General features: G+C 48.1%; 1 protein-coding gene across 1 annotated transcript in view; it reads left to right on the forward strand.

Moving 5' to 3' along the window:
• LOC132567535 (voltage-gated purine nucleotide uniporter SLC17A9-like) overlaps positions 1-16,838 on the forward strand; it is a 45,104-nt gene extending 28,266 nt beyond the window's left edge. Inside the window, exons 7-13 of the mRNA XM_060233217.1 lie at positions 3,814-3,910; positions 9,334-9,421; positions 10,924-10,958; positions 11,804-11,919; positions 14,603-14,658; positions 15,949-15,978; positions 16,634-16,838. Coding sequence (XP_060089200.1) covers positions 3,814-3,910; positions 9,334-9,421; positions 10,924-10,958; positions 11,804-11,919; positions 14,603-14,658; positions 15,949-15,978; positions 16,634-16,797 — 586 coding nt within the window. The 3' untranslated portion in view covers positions 16,798-16,838. The remainder of the gene's footprint in view (positions 1-3,813; positions 3,911-9,333; positions 9,422-10,923; positions 10,959-11,803; positions 11,920-14,602; positions 14,659-15,948; positions 15,979-16,633) is intronic.
• Positions 16,839-17,587: the final 749 nt, after the last annotated feature.

Consider the following 17,587-nt stretch of genomic DNA (forward strand, 5'->3'; position numbering starts at 1 on the left):
GAACATAAGAACATACGAGAAGCCATGTTGGATCAGGCCAACGGCCCATCCAGTCCAACACTCTGTATCACACAGTGGCCAATAATTTATATACATATATACACACACACTGTGGCTAATAGCCACTGATGGACCTCTGCTCCATATTTTTATCTAACCCCCTCTTGAAGCTGGCTATGCCTGTAGCTGCCACCACCTCCTGTGGCAGTGAATTCCATGTGTTAATCACCCTTTGGGTGAAGAAGTACCGTACTTCCTTTTATCCGTTCTAACCCGACTGATCAGCAATTTCATCGAATGCCCATGAGTTCTTGTATTGTGAGAAAGGGAGAAAAGGACTTCTTTCTCTACCTTCTCCATCCCATGCATAATCTTGTAAACCTCTGTCATGTCATCCCGCAGTCGACATTTCTCCAAGCTAAAGAGCCCCAAGCGTTTGAACCTTTCCCAAAGATCCATTCCACTAACAGTGGCTCTTTCCTCGTGCCAAGAACCCAGGGGTAGAATTCTAGCAGGAGCGCCTTTGTAAATTAGGCCGCACGCCCCTGATGTAGCCAATCCTCCACGAGCTTACAAAAAAGAGCCTCCACCTCCAAATTTCCAGGAGTTTCACAACCCGGACTTAGCGGCTCCAGAAACAGGGCTGTGAGCTCCATCTTGGTGACAGTGCGAGCGCTGACATTATGGGGCAGAGCTTGCAGTCTCTGAGTGACAGAGAGGTTTGGGGTTTGTTATTTTGTTTTTGGCTTTGAAGTGAAAATGTTTTTAACTATTATTGTAAGCTGCCTTGGACCATGAGGAAAGGTGGGAGAGAAATGTTTACATGTGAACACCCCTGATTCTTCCATTGTTCCCCCCTCGTTTCAGCTAGGGTTGCCAGCTTTGGGTCTGGAAATTCCTGGAGATTTTGGAGGTGAAGAACATAACAAAATATGAGAAGCCGTGTTGGATCAGGCCAATGGCCCATCCAGTCCAACACTGTGTCACACAGTGGCCAAAAAACCCAGGTGCCAACAGGAGGTCCACCAGTAGAGCCAGGACACTAGAAGGCCTCCCACTGATGCCCCCCCCAAGCACCAAGAATACAGAGCATCACTGCCCCAGAAAGAGAGTTCCTTCTATACGCTGTAGGTAATAGCCACTGATGGACCTCTGCTCCATATGTTTATCCAATCCCCTCTTGAAGCTGGCTATGTTTGTAGCCGCCACCATCTCCTGTGGCATTGAATTCCATGTGTTAATCACCCTTTGGGTGAAGAAGGACTTCCTTTTATCCGTTCTAACGTGACTGCTCAGCCATTTCATTGAATGTCCTTGAGCTTTCAGACAGAGTTTAGGGAGGAGAGGGACCTCAGCGGGGTACGATGCCTTGCAGGCCACCCTCCAAAGCAGCCATTAAATATATATATATATATATTTGAAATACTGAATTTGTATTTGAAAATTTGTATTACCTCAAGTTTCACAAACGCTGAAGTTTGTTGGTGGAATTCTAGTGGAACGATTCAAAAGATAACAACTGTATTCAGGATGGTAAACCTTACTGCCAAGATATTCCAGTCTGTTCTACCACTCAGCTTGTTCTCCCAGTTGTTATTTCAGTAGTCTGAGGCGATATGTCTTTCAAAGCAGCACGATGGGCTGAAAATCAGCAGGTGTAGCTTTCCCCATCAGCGCATCTCCCTGCTGTTGCAGTGCTGGTGTAATCACCGTCCTGGAGGAAACGGCACCTTTGGAGAGGGGATCCTAGGCGTCACATCCCTGCTGGACTCCAGGACCTCCCCAAACCAGAGTTGGCAACTGCTTGGAAGCCTGATTCCTGAGCTCTGTAATGCTACTTGCTCTTGGAAGAAGCTCTTGCAAAACCGTTTCCTGGGAATCACATAGCGGGAGATCTCTAGCCACTACCTGGAGGTTGGCAACCCTGGCAGGTGGGGATCTTTGGACCATGATCTTAAGGCCAAAAGCTTTTTTCTCTGCCTGCTTTTTGATGGTTCTGGAGAGCTCCCAAAGCAGCCATTTTGAAACAGGGGAACTGATCTCTAGAGCCAGTTTGGTGTAGTGGTGAAGTGTGCGGACTCTTATCTGGGAGAACCGGGTTTGATTCCCCACTCCTCCACTTGCACCTGCTGGAATGGCCTTGGGTTAGCCATAGCTCTGGCAGAGGTTGTCCTTGAAAGGGCAGCTGCTGTGAGAGCCCTCTCCAGCCCCACCCACCTCACAGGCTGTCTGTTGTGGGGGAGGAAGGGAAAGGAGATTGTGAGCCACTCTGAGACTCTTCGGAGTGGAGGGTGGGATATAAATCCAATATCTTCATCTTCATCATCATCTTCTTCTTCTTCTTCTTCTTCTTCTTCTTCTTCTTCTTCTTCTTCTTCTTCTTCTTCTTCTTCTTCTTCTTCTCTTCCTTCTCCTTCTCCTCCTCCTCCTCCTCTGCAGGCCAGTGGTAATAGTAGGATCTTCTCCAGGCCTCACCTGGAGAGTAAACCAAAATGAGAATCACAGTAGTAGGTAGCAAGAGAAACCACAAGGCTTCTGGGATTACCAGCATCAATAATTAACAAATTCCAAGCAACTATCAAATCTCATATAATATATCATGAAAATCAGCAAAATTCAATGCAGTCATTTAGATATAACTGAACAGCTCAGAAGACCTTCAGGAATAAAGTCCAACTCATAAGCAATCCAATGCTATCTTCTTGTCAAGGAATCCGTTGGTGAGAAGAAGGATGGTGTCCCAACAGGCCAAATGCATTTACTTGCTACAAAATGAATGGAGAGAGAATTTTTGGCGTTATCTGTAATGGATTTGTGAAGCCCCAAGCGTTTTAACCTTTCTTCATAGGGAAAGTGTTCCAACCCTTTAATCATTCTAGTTGCTCTTTTCTGCACTTTTTCCAATGCTATAATATTCTCAAAAAGGATATTATAGCACTGGAAAAAGTGCAGAAAACGGCAACTAGAATGATTAAAGGGTTGGAACACTTTCCCTATGAAGAAAGGTTAAAACGCTTGAGGCTCTTTAGCTTGGAGAAACGTCAACTGCGGGGTGACATGATAGCGGTTTACAAGATTATGCATGGGATGGAGAAAGTAGAGAAAGAAGTCCTTTTCTCCCTTTCTCACAAGACAAGAACTCGTGGGCATTCAATGAAATTGCTGAGCAGTCAGGTTAGAATGGATAAAAGGAAGTCCTTCTTCACCCAAAGGGTGATTAACATGTGGAATTCACTGCCACAGGAGGTGGTGGCAGCTACAAGCATAGCCAGCTTCAAGAGGGGATTGGATAAAAATATGGAGCAGAGGTCCATCAGTGGCTATTAGCCACTATGTGTGTGTGTGTGTGTGTGTGTATTTTGGTCACTGTGTGATACAGAGCGTTGGACTGAATGGGCCATTGGCCTGATTCAACATGGCTTCTCTTATGTTCTTAAGCTTGAAGAAGCAACTGTGAAACAAGGACATTAGTACAGCCTTGTTGCAATAACTGGACTGCTGGCTGACGTACAAATCAAATTTGGACTGTTGGGGCACCATCCTTCTTCTTCTCACCATTTCTTGACAAGAAGACAGCACTGAATTGCTTATGAGTTGGACTTTATTTCTGATGGTCTTCTGAGCTGTTGTTATATTTAAATGATTATTATATGAGTTTTGATAGTTGCTTGGGATTTGTTAATTATTGAGGCTGGTAATCACGGAAGCCTTGCGCTTTCTCTTGCTCCCCACCTGGAGATTGGCGACCTAAGCTTAAGCAACCCTGCCGGTTTGCCCGATGTAAAGATTCCCTCTCCCATTGTGCACCTGCAGGGCTGTGATAGTGGCTCAGCTCACCGCCGCCAGCACCTGCTTCACCCTCCTCTCCTGGCTGCCGACTTTCTTCAAGGAAACGTTCCCGGATTCGAAAGTAAGTTCCTGTCCCGTCAGAGGGGAGGGAAATGAAAGTGGAATATAGGGGGTTCAGTGCATGGAGGAGACACGGTTGCAGTGATCATAGCTCTCTTTATTAGTAACAGCATGGTAACGTCACGCAGGGCTTTTTTTCTAGCAGGAGCTCCTCTGCACATTAGGCCACGCCCCCCTGATGTAGCCAATCCTCCTGGAGCTTACAGTAAACCCTGCACTAAGAGTCCTCTAAGCTCTTGGAGGATTGGCTACATCAGGATTGGCGTGGCCTAATATGCAGAGGAGCTCCTGCTAAGACAAGAGCACTGGTAATGCGCAAACTAGAGGACTGCAGACTAGGGCCAACTATATACAGCTCAAGGTTCCTGCACTAGAACACCGTTGGGTCGTTTGAACCACCAGGGGGCTCTGATTAGGCCTGGGAGGCAGGGGTTTGGATCCTACTGCCCATTGTTCCAGAGTCCCCAAGCTGACAGTCCTAAAGGGAGGGACGGTGGCTCAGTGGTAGAGCATCTGCTTGGAAAGCAGAAGGTCCCAGGTTCAATCCCCGGCATCTCCAAAAAAGGGTCCAGGCAAATAGGTGTGAAAGACCTCAGCTTGAGACGCTGGAGAGCCGCTGCCAGTCTGAGAAGACAATACTGACTTTGATGGACCGAGGGTCTGATTCAGTATAAGGCAGCTTCATATGTTCAAAGGCTCCAAATGATCCAGGCAGGAATGGTAATACAGGATCGTATCATAAGTCCACATACACGACAGAAAGGCAAGCCCCGACGCTGTGACAGGGTCTCCAAGGCATAAATCTGGCTTCCTGCTTAGTTGTAAAGGCCAGAGAGCAACTCGGAATACCCCATCCGTTCCTTTAAAGGGGTCTCTGGCCAGTGAAGACTCGCGCCTGAGTATCCTGCCCTGTTTCTTTTAATGCTTTCTTTGCACAGTAAGATAAGATTCACACGTATGCACTTTACAACACAACCATGCTAGAAGGAGACTTTCCTTAAAAAAAAAAAAGCTGGGAATAACAGTCTTCATAAGACCAGCCTAGGGAAAGGTTAGGGATTTTTTTTTTTTGCACCAGTTGGAGAAGAAAACACACATGTACCATATAAATAGCTGACCGCTGTTTGCATCATTAGGCATCTCTCTTCGCCTCGACACCAAGATTGGTAAATACAGGTCCTACAAGAGCTTCGAAACTAAGGGGAACCCTGTGCTGCCCTCTTTAATTCCATCCCTCCTTCCAGTGGCTCCCTCGGCTTTTACTCTAACTTTCTCCACTCTAGGTCTCCAGGCGACCTCTGTGGTGGAGGAGAAAAGCTTGCAAGCCTGCCTATTTTCCCCTCCGTCCCTGCTTCACACACAGCGGAAATAGCCACCTACCTATGGGTCAGCACTCAGAGGCTGACTGAGGTGCCGATACTAAGCACACTTGCTTGAAAATAAGCCTGCATTAAGTTCCTCCTCAGCCTCAGGGAACTACACAATATGTGTGAAAGAGCTGCACAGGGCTCCCAAGCTGCACTTTGGCCACCCCTGGTCTGTGTGCTGATTTCTCTAGTTGAGGTATTGTTGGTATTTTCCTTAATTGCTGGGGTTTAAAGAGAAGGCTATATTCTGGATCCATACACACAGTGCTGTATAGAGAATGGTGTGGAATTGTTTTCTTTGACCCCAGAAGGTAGAACCAGAATCATTGGGTTGAAATTAAATCAGAAGAGTTTCCGACTCAACATTAGGAGGAACTTCCTGACCGTTAGAGCAGTTCCTCAGTGGAAGAGGTTTCCTCGGGAGGTGATGGGCTCTCCTTCCTTGGAGGTTGTTCAACAGAGATTAGATGGACATCTGACAGCAAATAAGATCCTGCGAATTTATGGGGAGGTATTTGTGAGTTTCCTCAGTGGAACAGTGTTCCTTGGGAGGTGGTGGGCTCTCCTTCCTTGGAGGCTGTTCAACAGAGGCTAGATGGCCATCTGACAGCAATGTGGATCCTGTGAATTTAGGGGGAGGTATTTGTGAGTTTCCTCAGTGGAACGGGCTTCCTCCTTGGGAGGTGGTGGGCTCTCCTTCCTTGGAGGTTTTTTAACAGAGGCTAGATGGCCAACTGACAGCAATGAAGATCCTGTGAATTTAGGGGGAGGTATTTGTGAGTTTCGTCAGTGGAACAGTGTTCCTCGGGAGGTGGTGGGCTCTCCTTCCTTGGAGGCTGTTCAACAGAGGCTAGATGGCCATCTGACAGCAATGAAGATCCTGTGAATTTAGGGGTGGGGATTTGTGAGTTTCCTCAGCGGAACAGGCTTCCTCCTTGGGAGGTGGTGGGCTCTCCTTCCTTGGAGGTTTTTAAACAGAGGCTAGATGGCCATCTGACAGCAATGAAGATCCTGTGAATTTAGGGGGAGGGATTTGTGAGTTTCCTGCATTGTTCAGGGGTTGGACTAAATGACCCTGAAGGTCCCTTCCAACTCTATGATTCTGTGATTCTATGAATGCTGGTTCTGGCTGTGTTAGGCTCGGGGCAAACTCGGATACTAATACAGCACCCGCCCACCCATGCCCATGTTAATCAAACATGCATCCCGCAAAAAAAAGCGCCGCCAACATCGCTAGACAGAATGGCCGACTGAGCGCTAGCCCCGTTTAATGTTTTACAGAAGACAGTTTGCTTACCCCTTGCAGGTTGCTTCATCCATGCCGAACACCTTGAAAGGTAAAGGCTGAAAATGTAAATCCTGCGGAGAAAGGCAGAGTGTGGTAGAACACTGCCACCTATTGATCAAACAGGCACATTACGAATGAACTCTTGAAGAAATCAGTCCAGTAGTACCTTAAAGAGAAGCCCTCCGGCACAGAGTGGTAAAGCTGCAGTCCAAGCTCTGCTCATGACTTGAGTTCGATCCCAGCGGAAGCTGGTTTCCGGCAGCCAGCTCAAGGTTGACTCAGCCTTCTGTCCTTAGCCTGTGTAGAGCACAGCCTGGCCTCCTTTGGTCCAGAGATGGACAGTAGGTTTTGTGTCCCTGAACGCAGTGCTCTCTGGGGAACAAGCGGAGAAAGGCAGGCCCGCGACCATAAAGGCCTTTAAAGGTCAACACCAACACCTTGAAACGGACTCGGAACACAATAGGTAGCCAGTGCAGCTCTTTCAGCACTGGCTGAATGTGCTTCCATCGAGGGAGCCCCATTAACAGCCGTGCTGCAGCGTTCTGCACTAGTGGAGCCAGGGTCAAGGGTAGCTCATGCAGAGAGCATTAAGTAAGTAAAGTAAAGTAAGTTTATTTTTATATCCCGCCCTCCCCCGCCAAAGGCGGGCTCAGGGCGGCTCACAGACATGGAAACCGTGATTTAGATAGAATGCAATGTAAACAAGAATTTTAAAATACAATTCAATTACATAAATTAATTAAAATAGATAAAAACAGGTACTATAAGGTGCTATAGGTCACAATCGTACATAAGATGGCTAGATGGTTACAGGTCAGTTCCAATTTCAGTTTAGTCAGGTTCTATCTTAAAAGCAAGCTGGAAGAGAAAAGTTTTGCAAGCCCTGCGGAATTGATTCAGGTCCCGCAGGGCTCGCATCGTCTCTGGAAGTTGATTCCACCATCGAGGGGCCATTGCTGAAAAAGCTTGCTCCCTGGTTGCCTTCAGTCTAGCTTCTCTTGGCCCAGGGATTTTTAAAAGATTTTGAGAGCTAGATCTCAGTGCTCTCTGAGGGACATATTACAGCGATCTATTCTCGAGGTGACGGTAGCGTAGATCACCATTGCTAAGTCGTCATGTTCCAGGAAAGGGGCCAACTGCCGTACCCGCCGGAGATGAAAAACGGCGGATCTGGTAGTGGCTGCTACCTGGGCCTCCATTGTCAGAGAGAACTCCAGGAGCACTCCCCAGCTCTTGACCTTAGGGTCCGGTATTAGCGACACCCCCTCAAGAGCTGGCAAAGGGATCTCCCCTTATAATCATACCCTTACAAATAGGAACACACCATTCACAAGCGTAAATAATTCAATTCAACAAAGAAAACGTCCAGTTTCATTGCGCCAGGTCCAGGCTGAAATAGACCGTCGCCTTAAAGTGTTGCCAAAGTTCCAAAAGCTTCAAACTGCAAATTTCTTCAGTCTGTAGACAGCTTGGCAGCCGTGGCCGCAAGGAGGTAGCACTTCAAATCCCCCGTTTCACTTGCACTTTCTCCAGCTTGCAAAAATTCATTTAGGGCATGGCAAGAGCACCCCATCCTCTATATGACAGGCCTTCGAGTTCTGGAAGATGGTGATCATATCACCTGTCAGCTGCCTCCTCTCCAAGATAAACATACCCAGCTTCAGGCCTCATTTTGGGCAGGCGCTCACAGGAGCGGAGCTCCAGAACCTCCACATTTTATTGTGCTCTTTCTTCCCCCCCCCCCCCCAAAAAAAATACTTGCTTCTGGGCTCCATTGTTCAATCCCCCTGTGAGAATTTTGCTGAACTCTAAGATTTGGAAAGGAAAGGCCCTCTGTGCAAACACCAGTCGTTTCCGACTCTGGGGTGACGTTCCTTTCACAACGTTTTCACGGCAGACTTTTTACGGGGTGGTTTGACATTGCCTTCCCCACTCATCTACACATTCCCTCCAGCAAGCTGGGCACTCATTTTACCAAGCTCGGAAGGATGGAAGGCTGAGTCAACCTGAGCCGGCTACCTGAAACCAGCTTCCACCGGGATCAAACTCAGGTCGTGAGCATAGAGTTCAGACTGCAGTACTGCAGCTTTACCACTCTGTGCCATGGGCTCGTAAAGGTAGTCCCCTGCGTAAGCACCAGTCATTTTCAACTCTGGGGTGACGCTGCTTTCACAACGTTTTCACGGCAGACTTTTTATGGGGTGGTTTGCCATTGCCTTCCCCAGTCATCTACACTTTCCCCCCAGCAAGCTGGGTACTCATTTGACCGACCTCAGAAGGATGGAAGGCTGAGTCAACCTCGAGCCAGCTACCTGAAAACCCAGCTTCCACTGGGGATTGAACTCAGGTCGTGAGCAGAGCTTAGGACTGCAGTACTGCAGCTTTAACACTCTGCGCCACGGGGCATATTTGACAAACCTTCTAATATTTCCCCCCACAAAAAATGGGAAACCAAACAAAACGTATAAAGCAGACAGACGGACATCTTCATCGTGTCACTGGGGCCACATAGGAGAAAGTCATTTGAAAAGTACGATGGGAGTAAGGTTTTATTATGACAATTATAATTCAAGAAGCATTTTAAGGTAGACGCTGAGCTAATATGATTTAGTATGCCTTCCGGTGATGTCAGGGGGTGTGTGGCATATGCAAATGCGTTATGCAGATGAGTTGTGCTAATGAGCTCCGGCACCTCTATTTCTACGAAATGACCCCTGGTTTAAAGTAAAGTCTTTGTGATTGTTGTATTTTCCTCTTTACTTCTTCCAGGGGTGGGTCTTTAATGTCGTGCCCTGGCTGGTGGCGATTCCAGCGAGCTTGTTGAGTGGATTCCTTTCCGATCAGTTTATCAATCAAGGTAATTTTGTCCTCCTGTTCTTTGCTCAGAGCGCAGTTAGAGGAAGGAGCAGAAATACAGCTTTCTTTTGGAAAAAAAGGAAATGGTATTCTTTTTCTACCGTGACCTAAATGGCCCAGGCTAGCCTGATCTTCTCAGATCTCAGAAGCTAAGATGAGTTGTCCCTGGTTAGTCCTTGGCTGGAAGACCACAAAGGAAATCCAGAGTTGCCAGGGCTTTTTTTGCAGCAGGAAGTCCTTTGCATATTAGGCCACACACCCCATGATGTAGCCAATCCCATGTATGCATGGGATGGAGAAAGCAGAGAAAGAAGTACTTTTCTCCCTTTCTCACAATACAAGAACTCGTGGGCATTCGATGAAATTGCTGAGCAGACAGGTTAAAACGGATAAAAGGAAGTACTTCTTCACCCAAAGGGTGATTAACATGTGGAATTCACTGCCACAGGAGGTGGTGGCGGCCACAAATATAGCCACCTTCAAGAGGGGTTTAGATAAAACTATGGAGCACAGGTCCATCAGTGGCTATTAGCCACAGTGTGTGTGTATATATAATTTTTTTTGCCACTGTGTGACACAGAGTGTTGGACTGGATGGGCCGTTGGCCTGATCCAACATGGCTTCTCTTATGTTCTTATGTTCAATCCTCCAAGAGCTTACAGGGTTCCTTGTACAGGGCCTACTGTAAGCTCCAGGAGGATTGCTACATCAGGGGTGTGGCCTAATATGCAAATTAGTTCCTGCTACAAAAAAACCCCTGGGTTTGGCCCTAAAACTCCTGTTTATTTTTGCTGCCTGTGACTCATGAGAGCCAGTTTGATGTAGTGGTTAAGTGCGTGGACTCTTATCTGGGAGAACCGAGTTTGATTCCCCACTCCTCCACTTGCAGCTGCTGGAATGGCCTTGAGTTAGCCACAGCTCTGGCAGAGGTTGTCCTTGAAAGGGCAGCTGCTGTGAGAGCCCTCTCAGCCCCACCCACCTCATAGGAGATTTGTAAGCCGCTCTGAGTCTCTGATTCAGAGAGAAGGGCGGTGTATAAATCTGCAATTCTTCTTCTTCTTCTCATACAGCTCCCCTTCTGGTATTGTGTCTCTAGACCACCCTGTCTCCCCCCACCCCCAATTTCATCTAAAAAGCTATGGTTTGAGGAATCGCAAGTTCAAAACTCACTTTGAAGCTGCCTCTTGTGAGAGCCAGTGTGATATAGCAGATATACTGTCAGTCTAGGATCTGGGAGACCCGGGTTCAAATCCCAGCTCTGCCATGGAATCTGGCTGGGTGGGCTTGGGCCAATCACACACACTCAGTCTTACCTACCTCCTAGGGCTGTTGTGAAGCTAAAACCAAGGTGAGAAGAATGATGTATTGTGCTTGGTGGCAGGGGAGAAAAGCAGGGTATAAATGAAGTAGAACAAACTTAGTAGCGTCTTTGCAATCTGAGCAACGCCTTGCTTGCATTTCACCTTGTCTCAGCTTTCTGACCATCCTTCTTTTTGCTTTCAGGATACAAAACAATCACCACTCGGAAGATGATGCAGGTGAGGAAGGAAGATGTAACACAATTGTTGGAGGGGGTGGGGGGACGTATATGGAAAGATCTCCAAGCGTTCTTTGTGGGAATGGAAAGTTTGTCCGACTTCGGGCTGCGAAAATGGAGGCCAAAAATCCTGTTGAACGTATGAAGCTGCCTTCTACTGAATCAGACCCTCGGTCCATCAAAGTCAGTATTGTCTACTCCAGGGGTGGGGAACCTTTTTTCTGACAAGGGCCATATGGATATTTATAACATCATTCGTGGGCCATAAAAATTATCAACTTAAAAAACAGTGCTCCGCCGAGGGAGAATGATTCAGGTCAGCAAAATTAATGCAAATAATTGTTTTTCTATTTGAAGTCATGTGGGGAGAGCCTAATCTGGCGCACACACACACACACAGCCCGCCGCCCTAGGCAAATACATAGGAACTCAGTAGCATATTAGACCACATCCCCTAATATTAGCATAATAGGTTACATATTCATTAGCATATTAGGCCACACCATCTGGGATAATCTGAATGGTGACAGTAACTTTTCCAGGCCCTGCAGCAATTCTGGCCAGCCAGCCAGGCCCCAGGGAGGCTGCGGCACAGTACATCTGGGCTCTGTGATCCCTGCCTGGCCCTGGGGAGGCTGCTGCACAGCGTGGCTGGGCCCCACGATCCTTGCTGGCCAGCCAGGCCCCAGGAAGGCTGCCACATGGCTCAGTTTGGTCCAGCAATCCCCGAGGGCCGCACCAAGTGACCTCGAGGGCCCCATACGGCCCACGGGACAGAGGTTCCCCACCTCTGGTCTACTCAGACTGGCAGCAGCTCTCTAATGTTTCTGACATTTTTTCTTTTAGATCGTTGGCTCTGGTGTGTCCAGCATTTTCGCCTTGTGCATCGGCCACACCTCCAGTTTCTGCAGAGCGGTTGTGTTTGCCTCGGCTTGCATCGGGCTTCAGGGTTTCAACCACAGGTAAGGTTCCCCACGAGCCTCTCGTTATTATAGGAAACCTACCAGATGCAGGCGGGTCCGTTTGCTTAGCTGGGAAAGTCTGGGTTGATTTGTGTTCAGATTCTCTTTTGACCATCGCTTTTGGGCTCGGACAAGTTCCTATCCCTTACCTTGGACCTACCCCAAATGGTGGTTGTAAAGATGAAATTGGAAAGGCTGCTAGAAGGCGGGAACAGCAGACCTAAACCTGCACAAAGCGGTTTTACAAACTTGCTTGGATAAAACATAGAATCATAGGATTGGAAGGCACCCCCAGGGTCATCTAGTCCAACCCCCTGCACAATGCAGGAAATTCACAAATACTTCCCCCTAAATTCTCAGGATCTTCATTGCTGTCAGATGGCCATCTAGCCTCTGTTTAAAAACCTCCAAGGAAGGAGAGCCCACCACCTCCCAAGGAAGCCTGTTCCACTGAGGAACCGCTCGAATGGTCAGGAAGTTCTTCCTAATGATGAGCTTGAAACTCTTTTAATTTCAACCCATTGGTTCTGGTCCTACCTTCTGGGGCCATAGAAAAGAATTCCTCACCATCCTCTAGATGACAGCCCTTCAATTACTTGAAGATGGTGATCATATCACCTCTCAACCACCTCCTCCAGGCTAAACACACCCAGCTCCTTCAGCCTTTCTTCATAGGACTTGGTCTCCAGACCCCTCACTGTCTTTGTGGCTCTCCTCTGGACCCATTCTGGCTTGTCTATATCCGTCTTAAAATGTGGTGCCCCAAACCGAACACAATACTCCAGGTGAGGTCTTACCAGAGCAGAGTAAAGTGATATCATCACATCACATGATCTGGACACTATACTTCTGTTGATAAAGCCCAAAATTGCATTTGGCTTTTTAGCTGCCGCATCACACTGTTTAAGGGCTGTGGTCTAACAGTGGCGCACTTAGCTGATTGTAAGTTGGATCCTCTTTAGGTCATTTCTGTGCCGCGTCATGTGTCTTGAAAATACTTATGCAGTGCTTCTGTCCTTTCTGGTGGTCCCAGACTTCTAAAATCCGAACGCATCAGTTACAGAATGTCCCATTTTGCTGACTGAGATGGCTCATGAGGTTTTCCCCTGCCTGGAGTCTCTGTGGGAAAGGCAGACTATAAAGAATGTAAATATCATTTTTAAAAAAATGAATTAAAATAGAGTGACAAAGCAGCCCCTCCCTGACACGGCAACTTTCAAAACTCCTAAATTTCCCTCTAAAATGGTTGTCAGCACACCCTTGACTTGGATAGCCCAGGAAAGCCCAATCTTGTCAGATCACAGAGGCTAGAGTGGTTCCTCAGTGGAACAGGCTTCCTCAGGAGGTGGTGGGCTCTCCTTCCTTGGAGGTTTATAAGCAGAGGCTAGATGGCCATCTGACAGCAATGAAGATCCTGTGAATTAGGCGGATCATGAAGGTAGAAAGGGTTGTATCCGCGCTTAGAATCATAGAGTTGGAAGGGACCTCCAGGGTCATCTAGTCCAACCCCCTGCACAATGCAGGAAACTCACAAACACCTCCCCCTAAATTTACAGGATCCTCATCGCTGTCAGATGGCCATCTAGCCTCTGTTTAAAAACCTCCAAGGAAGGAGAGCCCACCACCTCCCGAGGAAGCCTGTTCCACTGAGGAACCGCTCTAACCGTCAGGAAGTTCTTCCTAATGTTGAACTGGAAACTCTTTTGATTTAATTTCAACCCATTGGTTTTGAACCTACCTTCTGGGGCCACAGAAAACAATTCTGCACTATATTCTATATGACAGCCCTTCAAGGACTTGAAGATGGTGATCATATCACCTCCAGATATACACGCCAAGCTGACGGGTCGGTAATTACCCGGATCCTCTTTTTTCCCCTTCTTGAAGATGGGAACATTTGCTCACCTCCAATCTTCCGGCATCTCTCCTGTTGAATTCCACAAAATAACTCTGTCTTGTATGTGGGTATGTGAAGAAGTGCTTAATTTCCCTCCTGACCTCATGGCCCTTTCTTACCCACCCAGGGGAATGCTGATTGCCACTTTGAGGTCAGTCAGTAATTTTTCCCCAGGCAAATTGGGCCCAAGATCCTGGAGGTTTTTGCCATCTTCTGGGCATGGAGCAGGGGTCACTGGGGATGTATGTGTGTATAGGAGGGGAGGTATTGGTGAATTTCCTGCGTTGTGCGGGGGATTGGACTAGATGACCCTGGAGGTCCCTTCCAACTCTATGATTCTAAGCTAAGCAGGGTTGACCCTGGCAAGTACTTGGATGGGTGACCTCCCAAGAATACCAGGGCTGGGAGGCAGAGGCAGGCAAAAGAGCCACTTTTCTGAAACATCCAAACCCCATTAGGGTTGCCAGAAGTCAACCATGACTTCCAGGCACGTATATATACATACCCACAAAATACTCACCAAAAATGGTATCAGTGGCCATGGGCTGGATCCACGTTTACTGTAAGGTGTAGTTTGGCCTTCATGCACCAGGTGCTGGGGTAGACTTTTCCCAGCTCGAGACCATAGAGAGCTGCTGCAGCCAATCAGAGTGGGCCGTGGCAAGCCAGACGGACAACTAGTGGTCCAACTTGATGTAAGGTTGCTTCAGTGATCCCCTATTGTAGCTCCTTTTCAAAGCTGCGGCACTCCTTCTCACGTTTATGCCTTCCCTTCCTCCTGAACAGCGGCATCGCAGTCAACGTACAGGATCTAGCCCCATCGTGCGCTGGCCTGTTGTTTGGTGAGTGCCAGTTATTTCCATTTTTTGATGGGAGGAGCCAGGGCTCGATGGTTGTGGCCCCCTGGTGAACTGCCACAAATGGGAGAAGCTTGGATGGGCAGACTTGGGCCAGTCAAGTGTGAAGTGGGAATGCACCGGCAGCTGCTCCTGACTAGGGAGGTTCAGGGGAGGCTTTGCTACAAGAAGGGGGGGGTCTTAAAGAACGATTTAATGGAGAGAGAGAGAGAGAACGAACAAAGTCTTGTGAGAAGACGATCCAAGATGGCTGGCAGAAAGGTGGCCTTTTATGGAGCAGACAAATAGGGTTGTCAACTCCAAGGTGGGAAATTCCTGGAAATTTGGGGAATAGAATCTGGGGAAGAAGAAGACTGCAGATTTATACCCTGCCCTTCTCCCTGAATCAGAGACTCAGAGCGGCTTACAGTCTCCTATATCTACTCCTCCCATAACAGACACCCTGTGAGGTGGGTGGGGCTGAGAGGTCTCTCACAGCAGCTGCCCTTTCAAGGACAACTCCTGCGAGAGCTATGGCTGACCCAAGGCCATTCCAGCAGGTGCAAGTGGAGGAGTGAGGAATCAAACCCAGTTCTCCCAGATAAGAATCCACGCACTTAACCACTACACCAAACTGGCTGTCTGGGAGGGTGGGCTTAGGAAGGGGTGGAACCTCAGCAAAGTATTATGCCACAGAGAGCCAGTTTGGTGTAGTGGTTAAGTGTGCAGACCCTTATCTGAGAGAACCAGGTTTGATTCCCCACTCCTCCACTTGCAGCTGCTGGAATGGCCTTGGGTCAGCCATAGCTCTGGCAGAGGTTGTCCTTGAAAGGGCAGCTGCTGTGAGAGCCCTCTCCAGCCCCACCCACCTCACAGGGTGTCTGTTGTGGGGGAGGAAGGGAAAGGAGATTGTGAGCCACTCTGTGATTCAGAGAGAAGGGCAGGGTATAAATCTTTCTTCTTCTTCGCCATTTTCTCCAGGGGAACTTATCTCTGTCATCTGGAGATTCCCTTCCTGGAGGTTGGCAACCTTCGAAAACCAATGTGGGGTCATGATTCAGAGTGCTGGGACTAGTATCTGGCAGACCTGAGTTTGAATCTTCACTCATTTCGTGGAAGCTTGCTGGGTGATCTTGGGCCAGTCACACTCACTCAGCCTAACCTACCTCAGAGAATTGTTGTGACAATAAAATGGTGAATGATATGAGGCTCCTTGGGTCCACACTGAGGAGAAATGAAGGGCTGTGGCATTAGACCCATCCTACATCTCTCGGTTTCTTTTCCTTCTTTCCATAGGTGTGGCCAACACTGGTGGAGCTTTATTAGGTAAGTGATCGCCCAGAAATTGGTTCCTCACTCCAATAAACCTCCATTAGGTACACAATCAAATGGTTTAATAGCAGAATTGCCAATCCCCAATTGGCGACTGGGGATCCCCCGGCTTGGAAGCCCTCCCCCCATTTCAGGGTTATCAGAAAGCCGGGAGTGGGATGGGAAATGTCTGCTGGGCCCTTCATTATATCCTATAGAGACTGGTTCTCTCATAGGGTATAATGGAGAATTGATCTGTGGGTACCTGAGGCTCTGAGGGAGCTGTTTTTTGAGGTCAAGGCACCTAATTTTCACCATAGCATCTGAGGCCTCTCCTCAAACCCCCACCCCACTCCCAAGTTTCAAAAAGATTGGACCAGGAGGTCCAATTCTATGAGCCCCCAAAGAAGGTGCCCCTGTTCTCTATTATTTCCAATGGAGGGAAGGCATTTAAAAGGCGTGCGGTCCCTTTAAATGTGATGGCCAGAACTCCCTTTGGAGTTCAGTTGTGCTTGTCACAACCTTGCTCCTGGCTCCACCCCCAAAGCCTCCTGGCTCCACCCACAAAATTGCTGGTAACCCTATTTAATAGGCATTCTCTTACTCCAGAGAACTGGTTAGGGAGTTGCCTCCTCAGCCCCTGACTCGCTTCCTTCCTGTCTGCACATAGGTGTCGTCTGTGTGTACTTGGCTGGCCACCTGATAGAGAGCACGGGATCCTGGGCGTCAATGTTCCATCTCGTGGCGACGGTGAATCTCCTCGGACTTTGTACATTCCTGGTCTTCGGGAAAGCCCAAAGAATGGACACCGACTCTGCTTATGTAGATTTGTAAACCCATCTGCCAGCTGGACTGAGCAAAACCCAGGACCGTGGTCAGAGCACAAACGCCAGCTCCTAGGCGAAGCAGCAGAATTTAAGCTAAACGTGGAGATAGCAGTATTGGCCGTGGAATGAAGGAAACCCTCGCAGATTGGCTGTGAGGTCATCTTGTGGCCTACTGACCTTTTTTTAAACTTATTGTTGGATGTGTGGACCATTTTGCTGGCAACCTGAGAGATGGTGTGACCACCAAGTGGCGGACGCCGTAGGTCAGCTTTTCTACTGGATTGGTATTTAAATTACAGATGAAAAATCCTTCTCCCCAAATGGCTGTTGGCTAGTTGGCAGCGATGACTATGTGGATCCCAAAGTCTTTTCTTCTGGAAAGTTTAACTTATTTTTGGCAGCCTTCGTGCTGGTCTCCAGGGGTAGAGCGAAAGCTCACGTCAACTACAGACCTTCCGTACTGACAGTTTGATGTTCTGGTTCCATCGAGTGGCCTAGCAAAACACCCGAACCCAGTCTGAGTTTTCCCAAATGGAACTCCAAGAACTTCCGTTGTTCCTTGGTGCAGTAACTTTTCCATATGGCGTAGGATCCTGATGATTTTTCTCAAGGCAAAGCCTCTTCTGTGGGGAAAATGGCACTCGAGTGTAGCAGATGGGAACTGTGGATTGCTTCCACCCACCCAGTGCCTTGGTTTTGGGGAAAATGTAATCTTTCTCTCCTCGCTTGTAAGGTTAAGAACACAAGAGAAGCCATGTTGGATCAGGCCGATGGCCCATCCAGTCCAAAACTCTGTG

Source organism: Heteronotia binoei, chromosome 2 (genome assembly GCF_032191835.1).
Source record: "Heteronotia binoei isolate CCM8104 ecotype False Entrance Well chromosome 2, APGP_CSIRO_Hbin_v1, whole genome shotgun sequence".
NCBI classification, from domain to species: domain Eukaryota; kingdom Metazoa; phylum Chordata; class Lepidosauria; order Squamata; family Gekkonidae; genus Heteronotia; species Heteronotia binoei.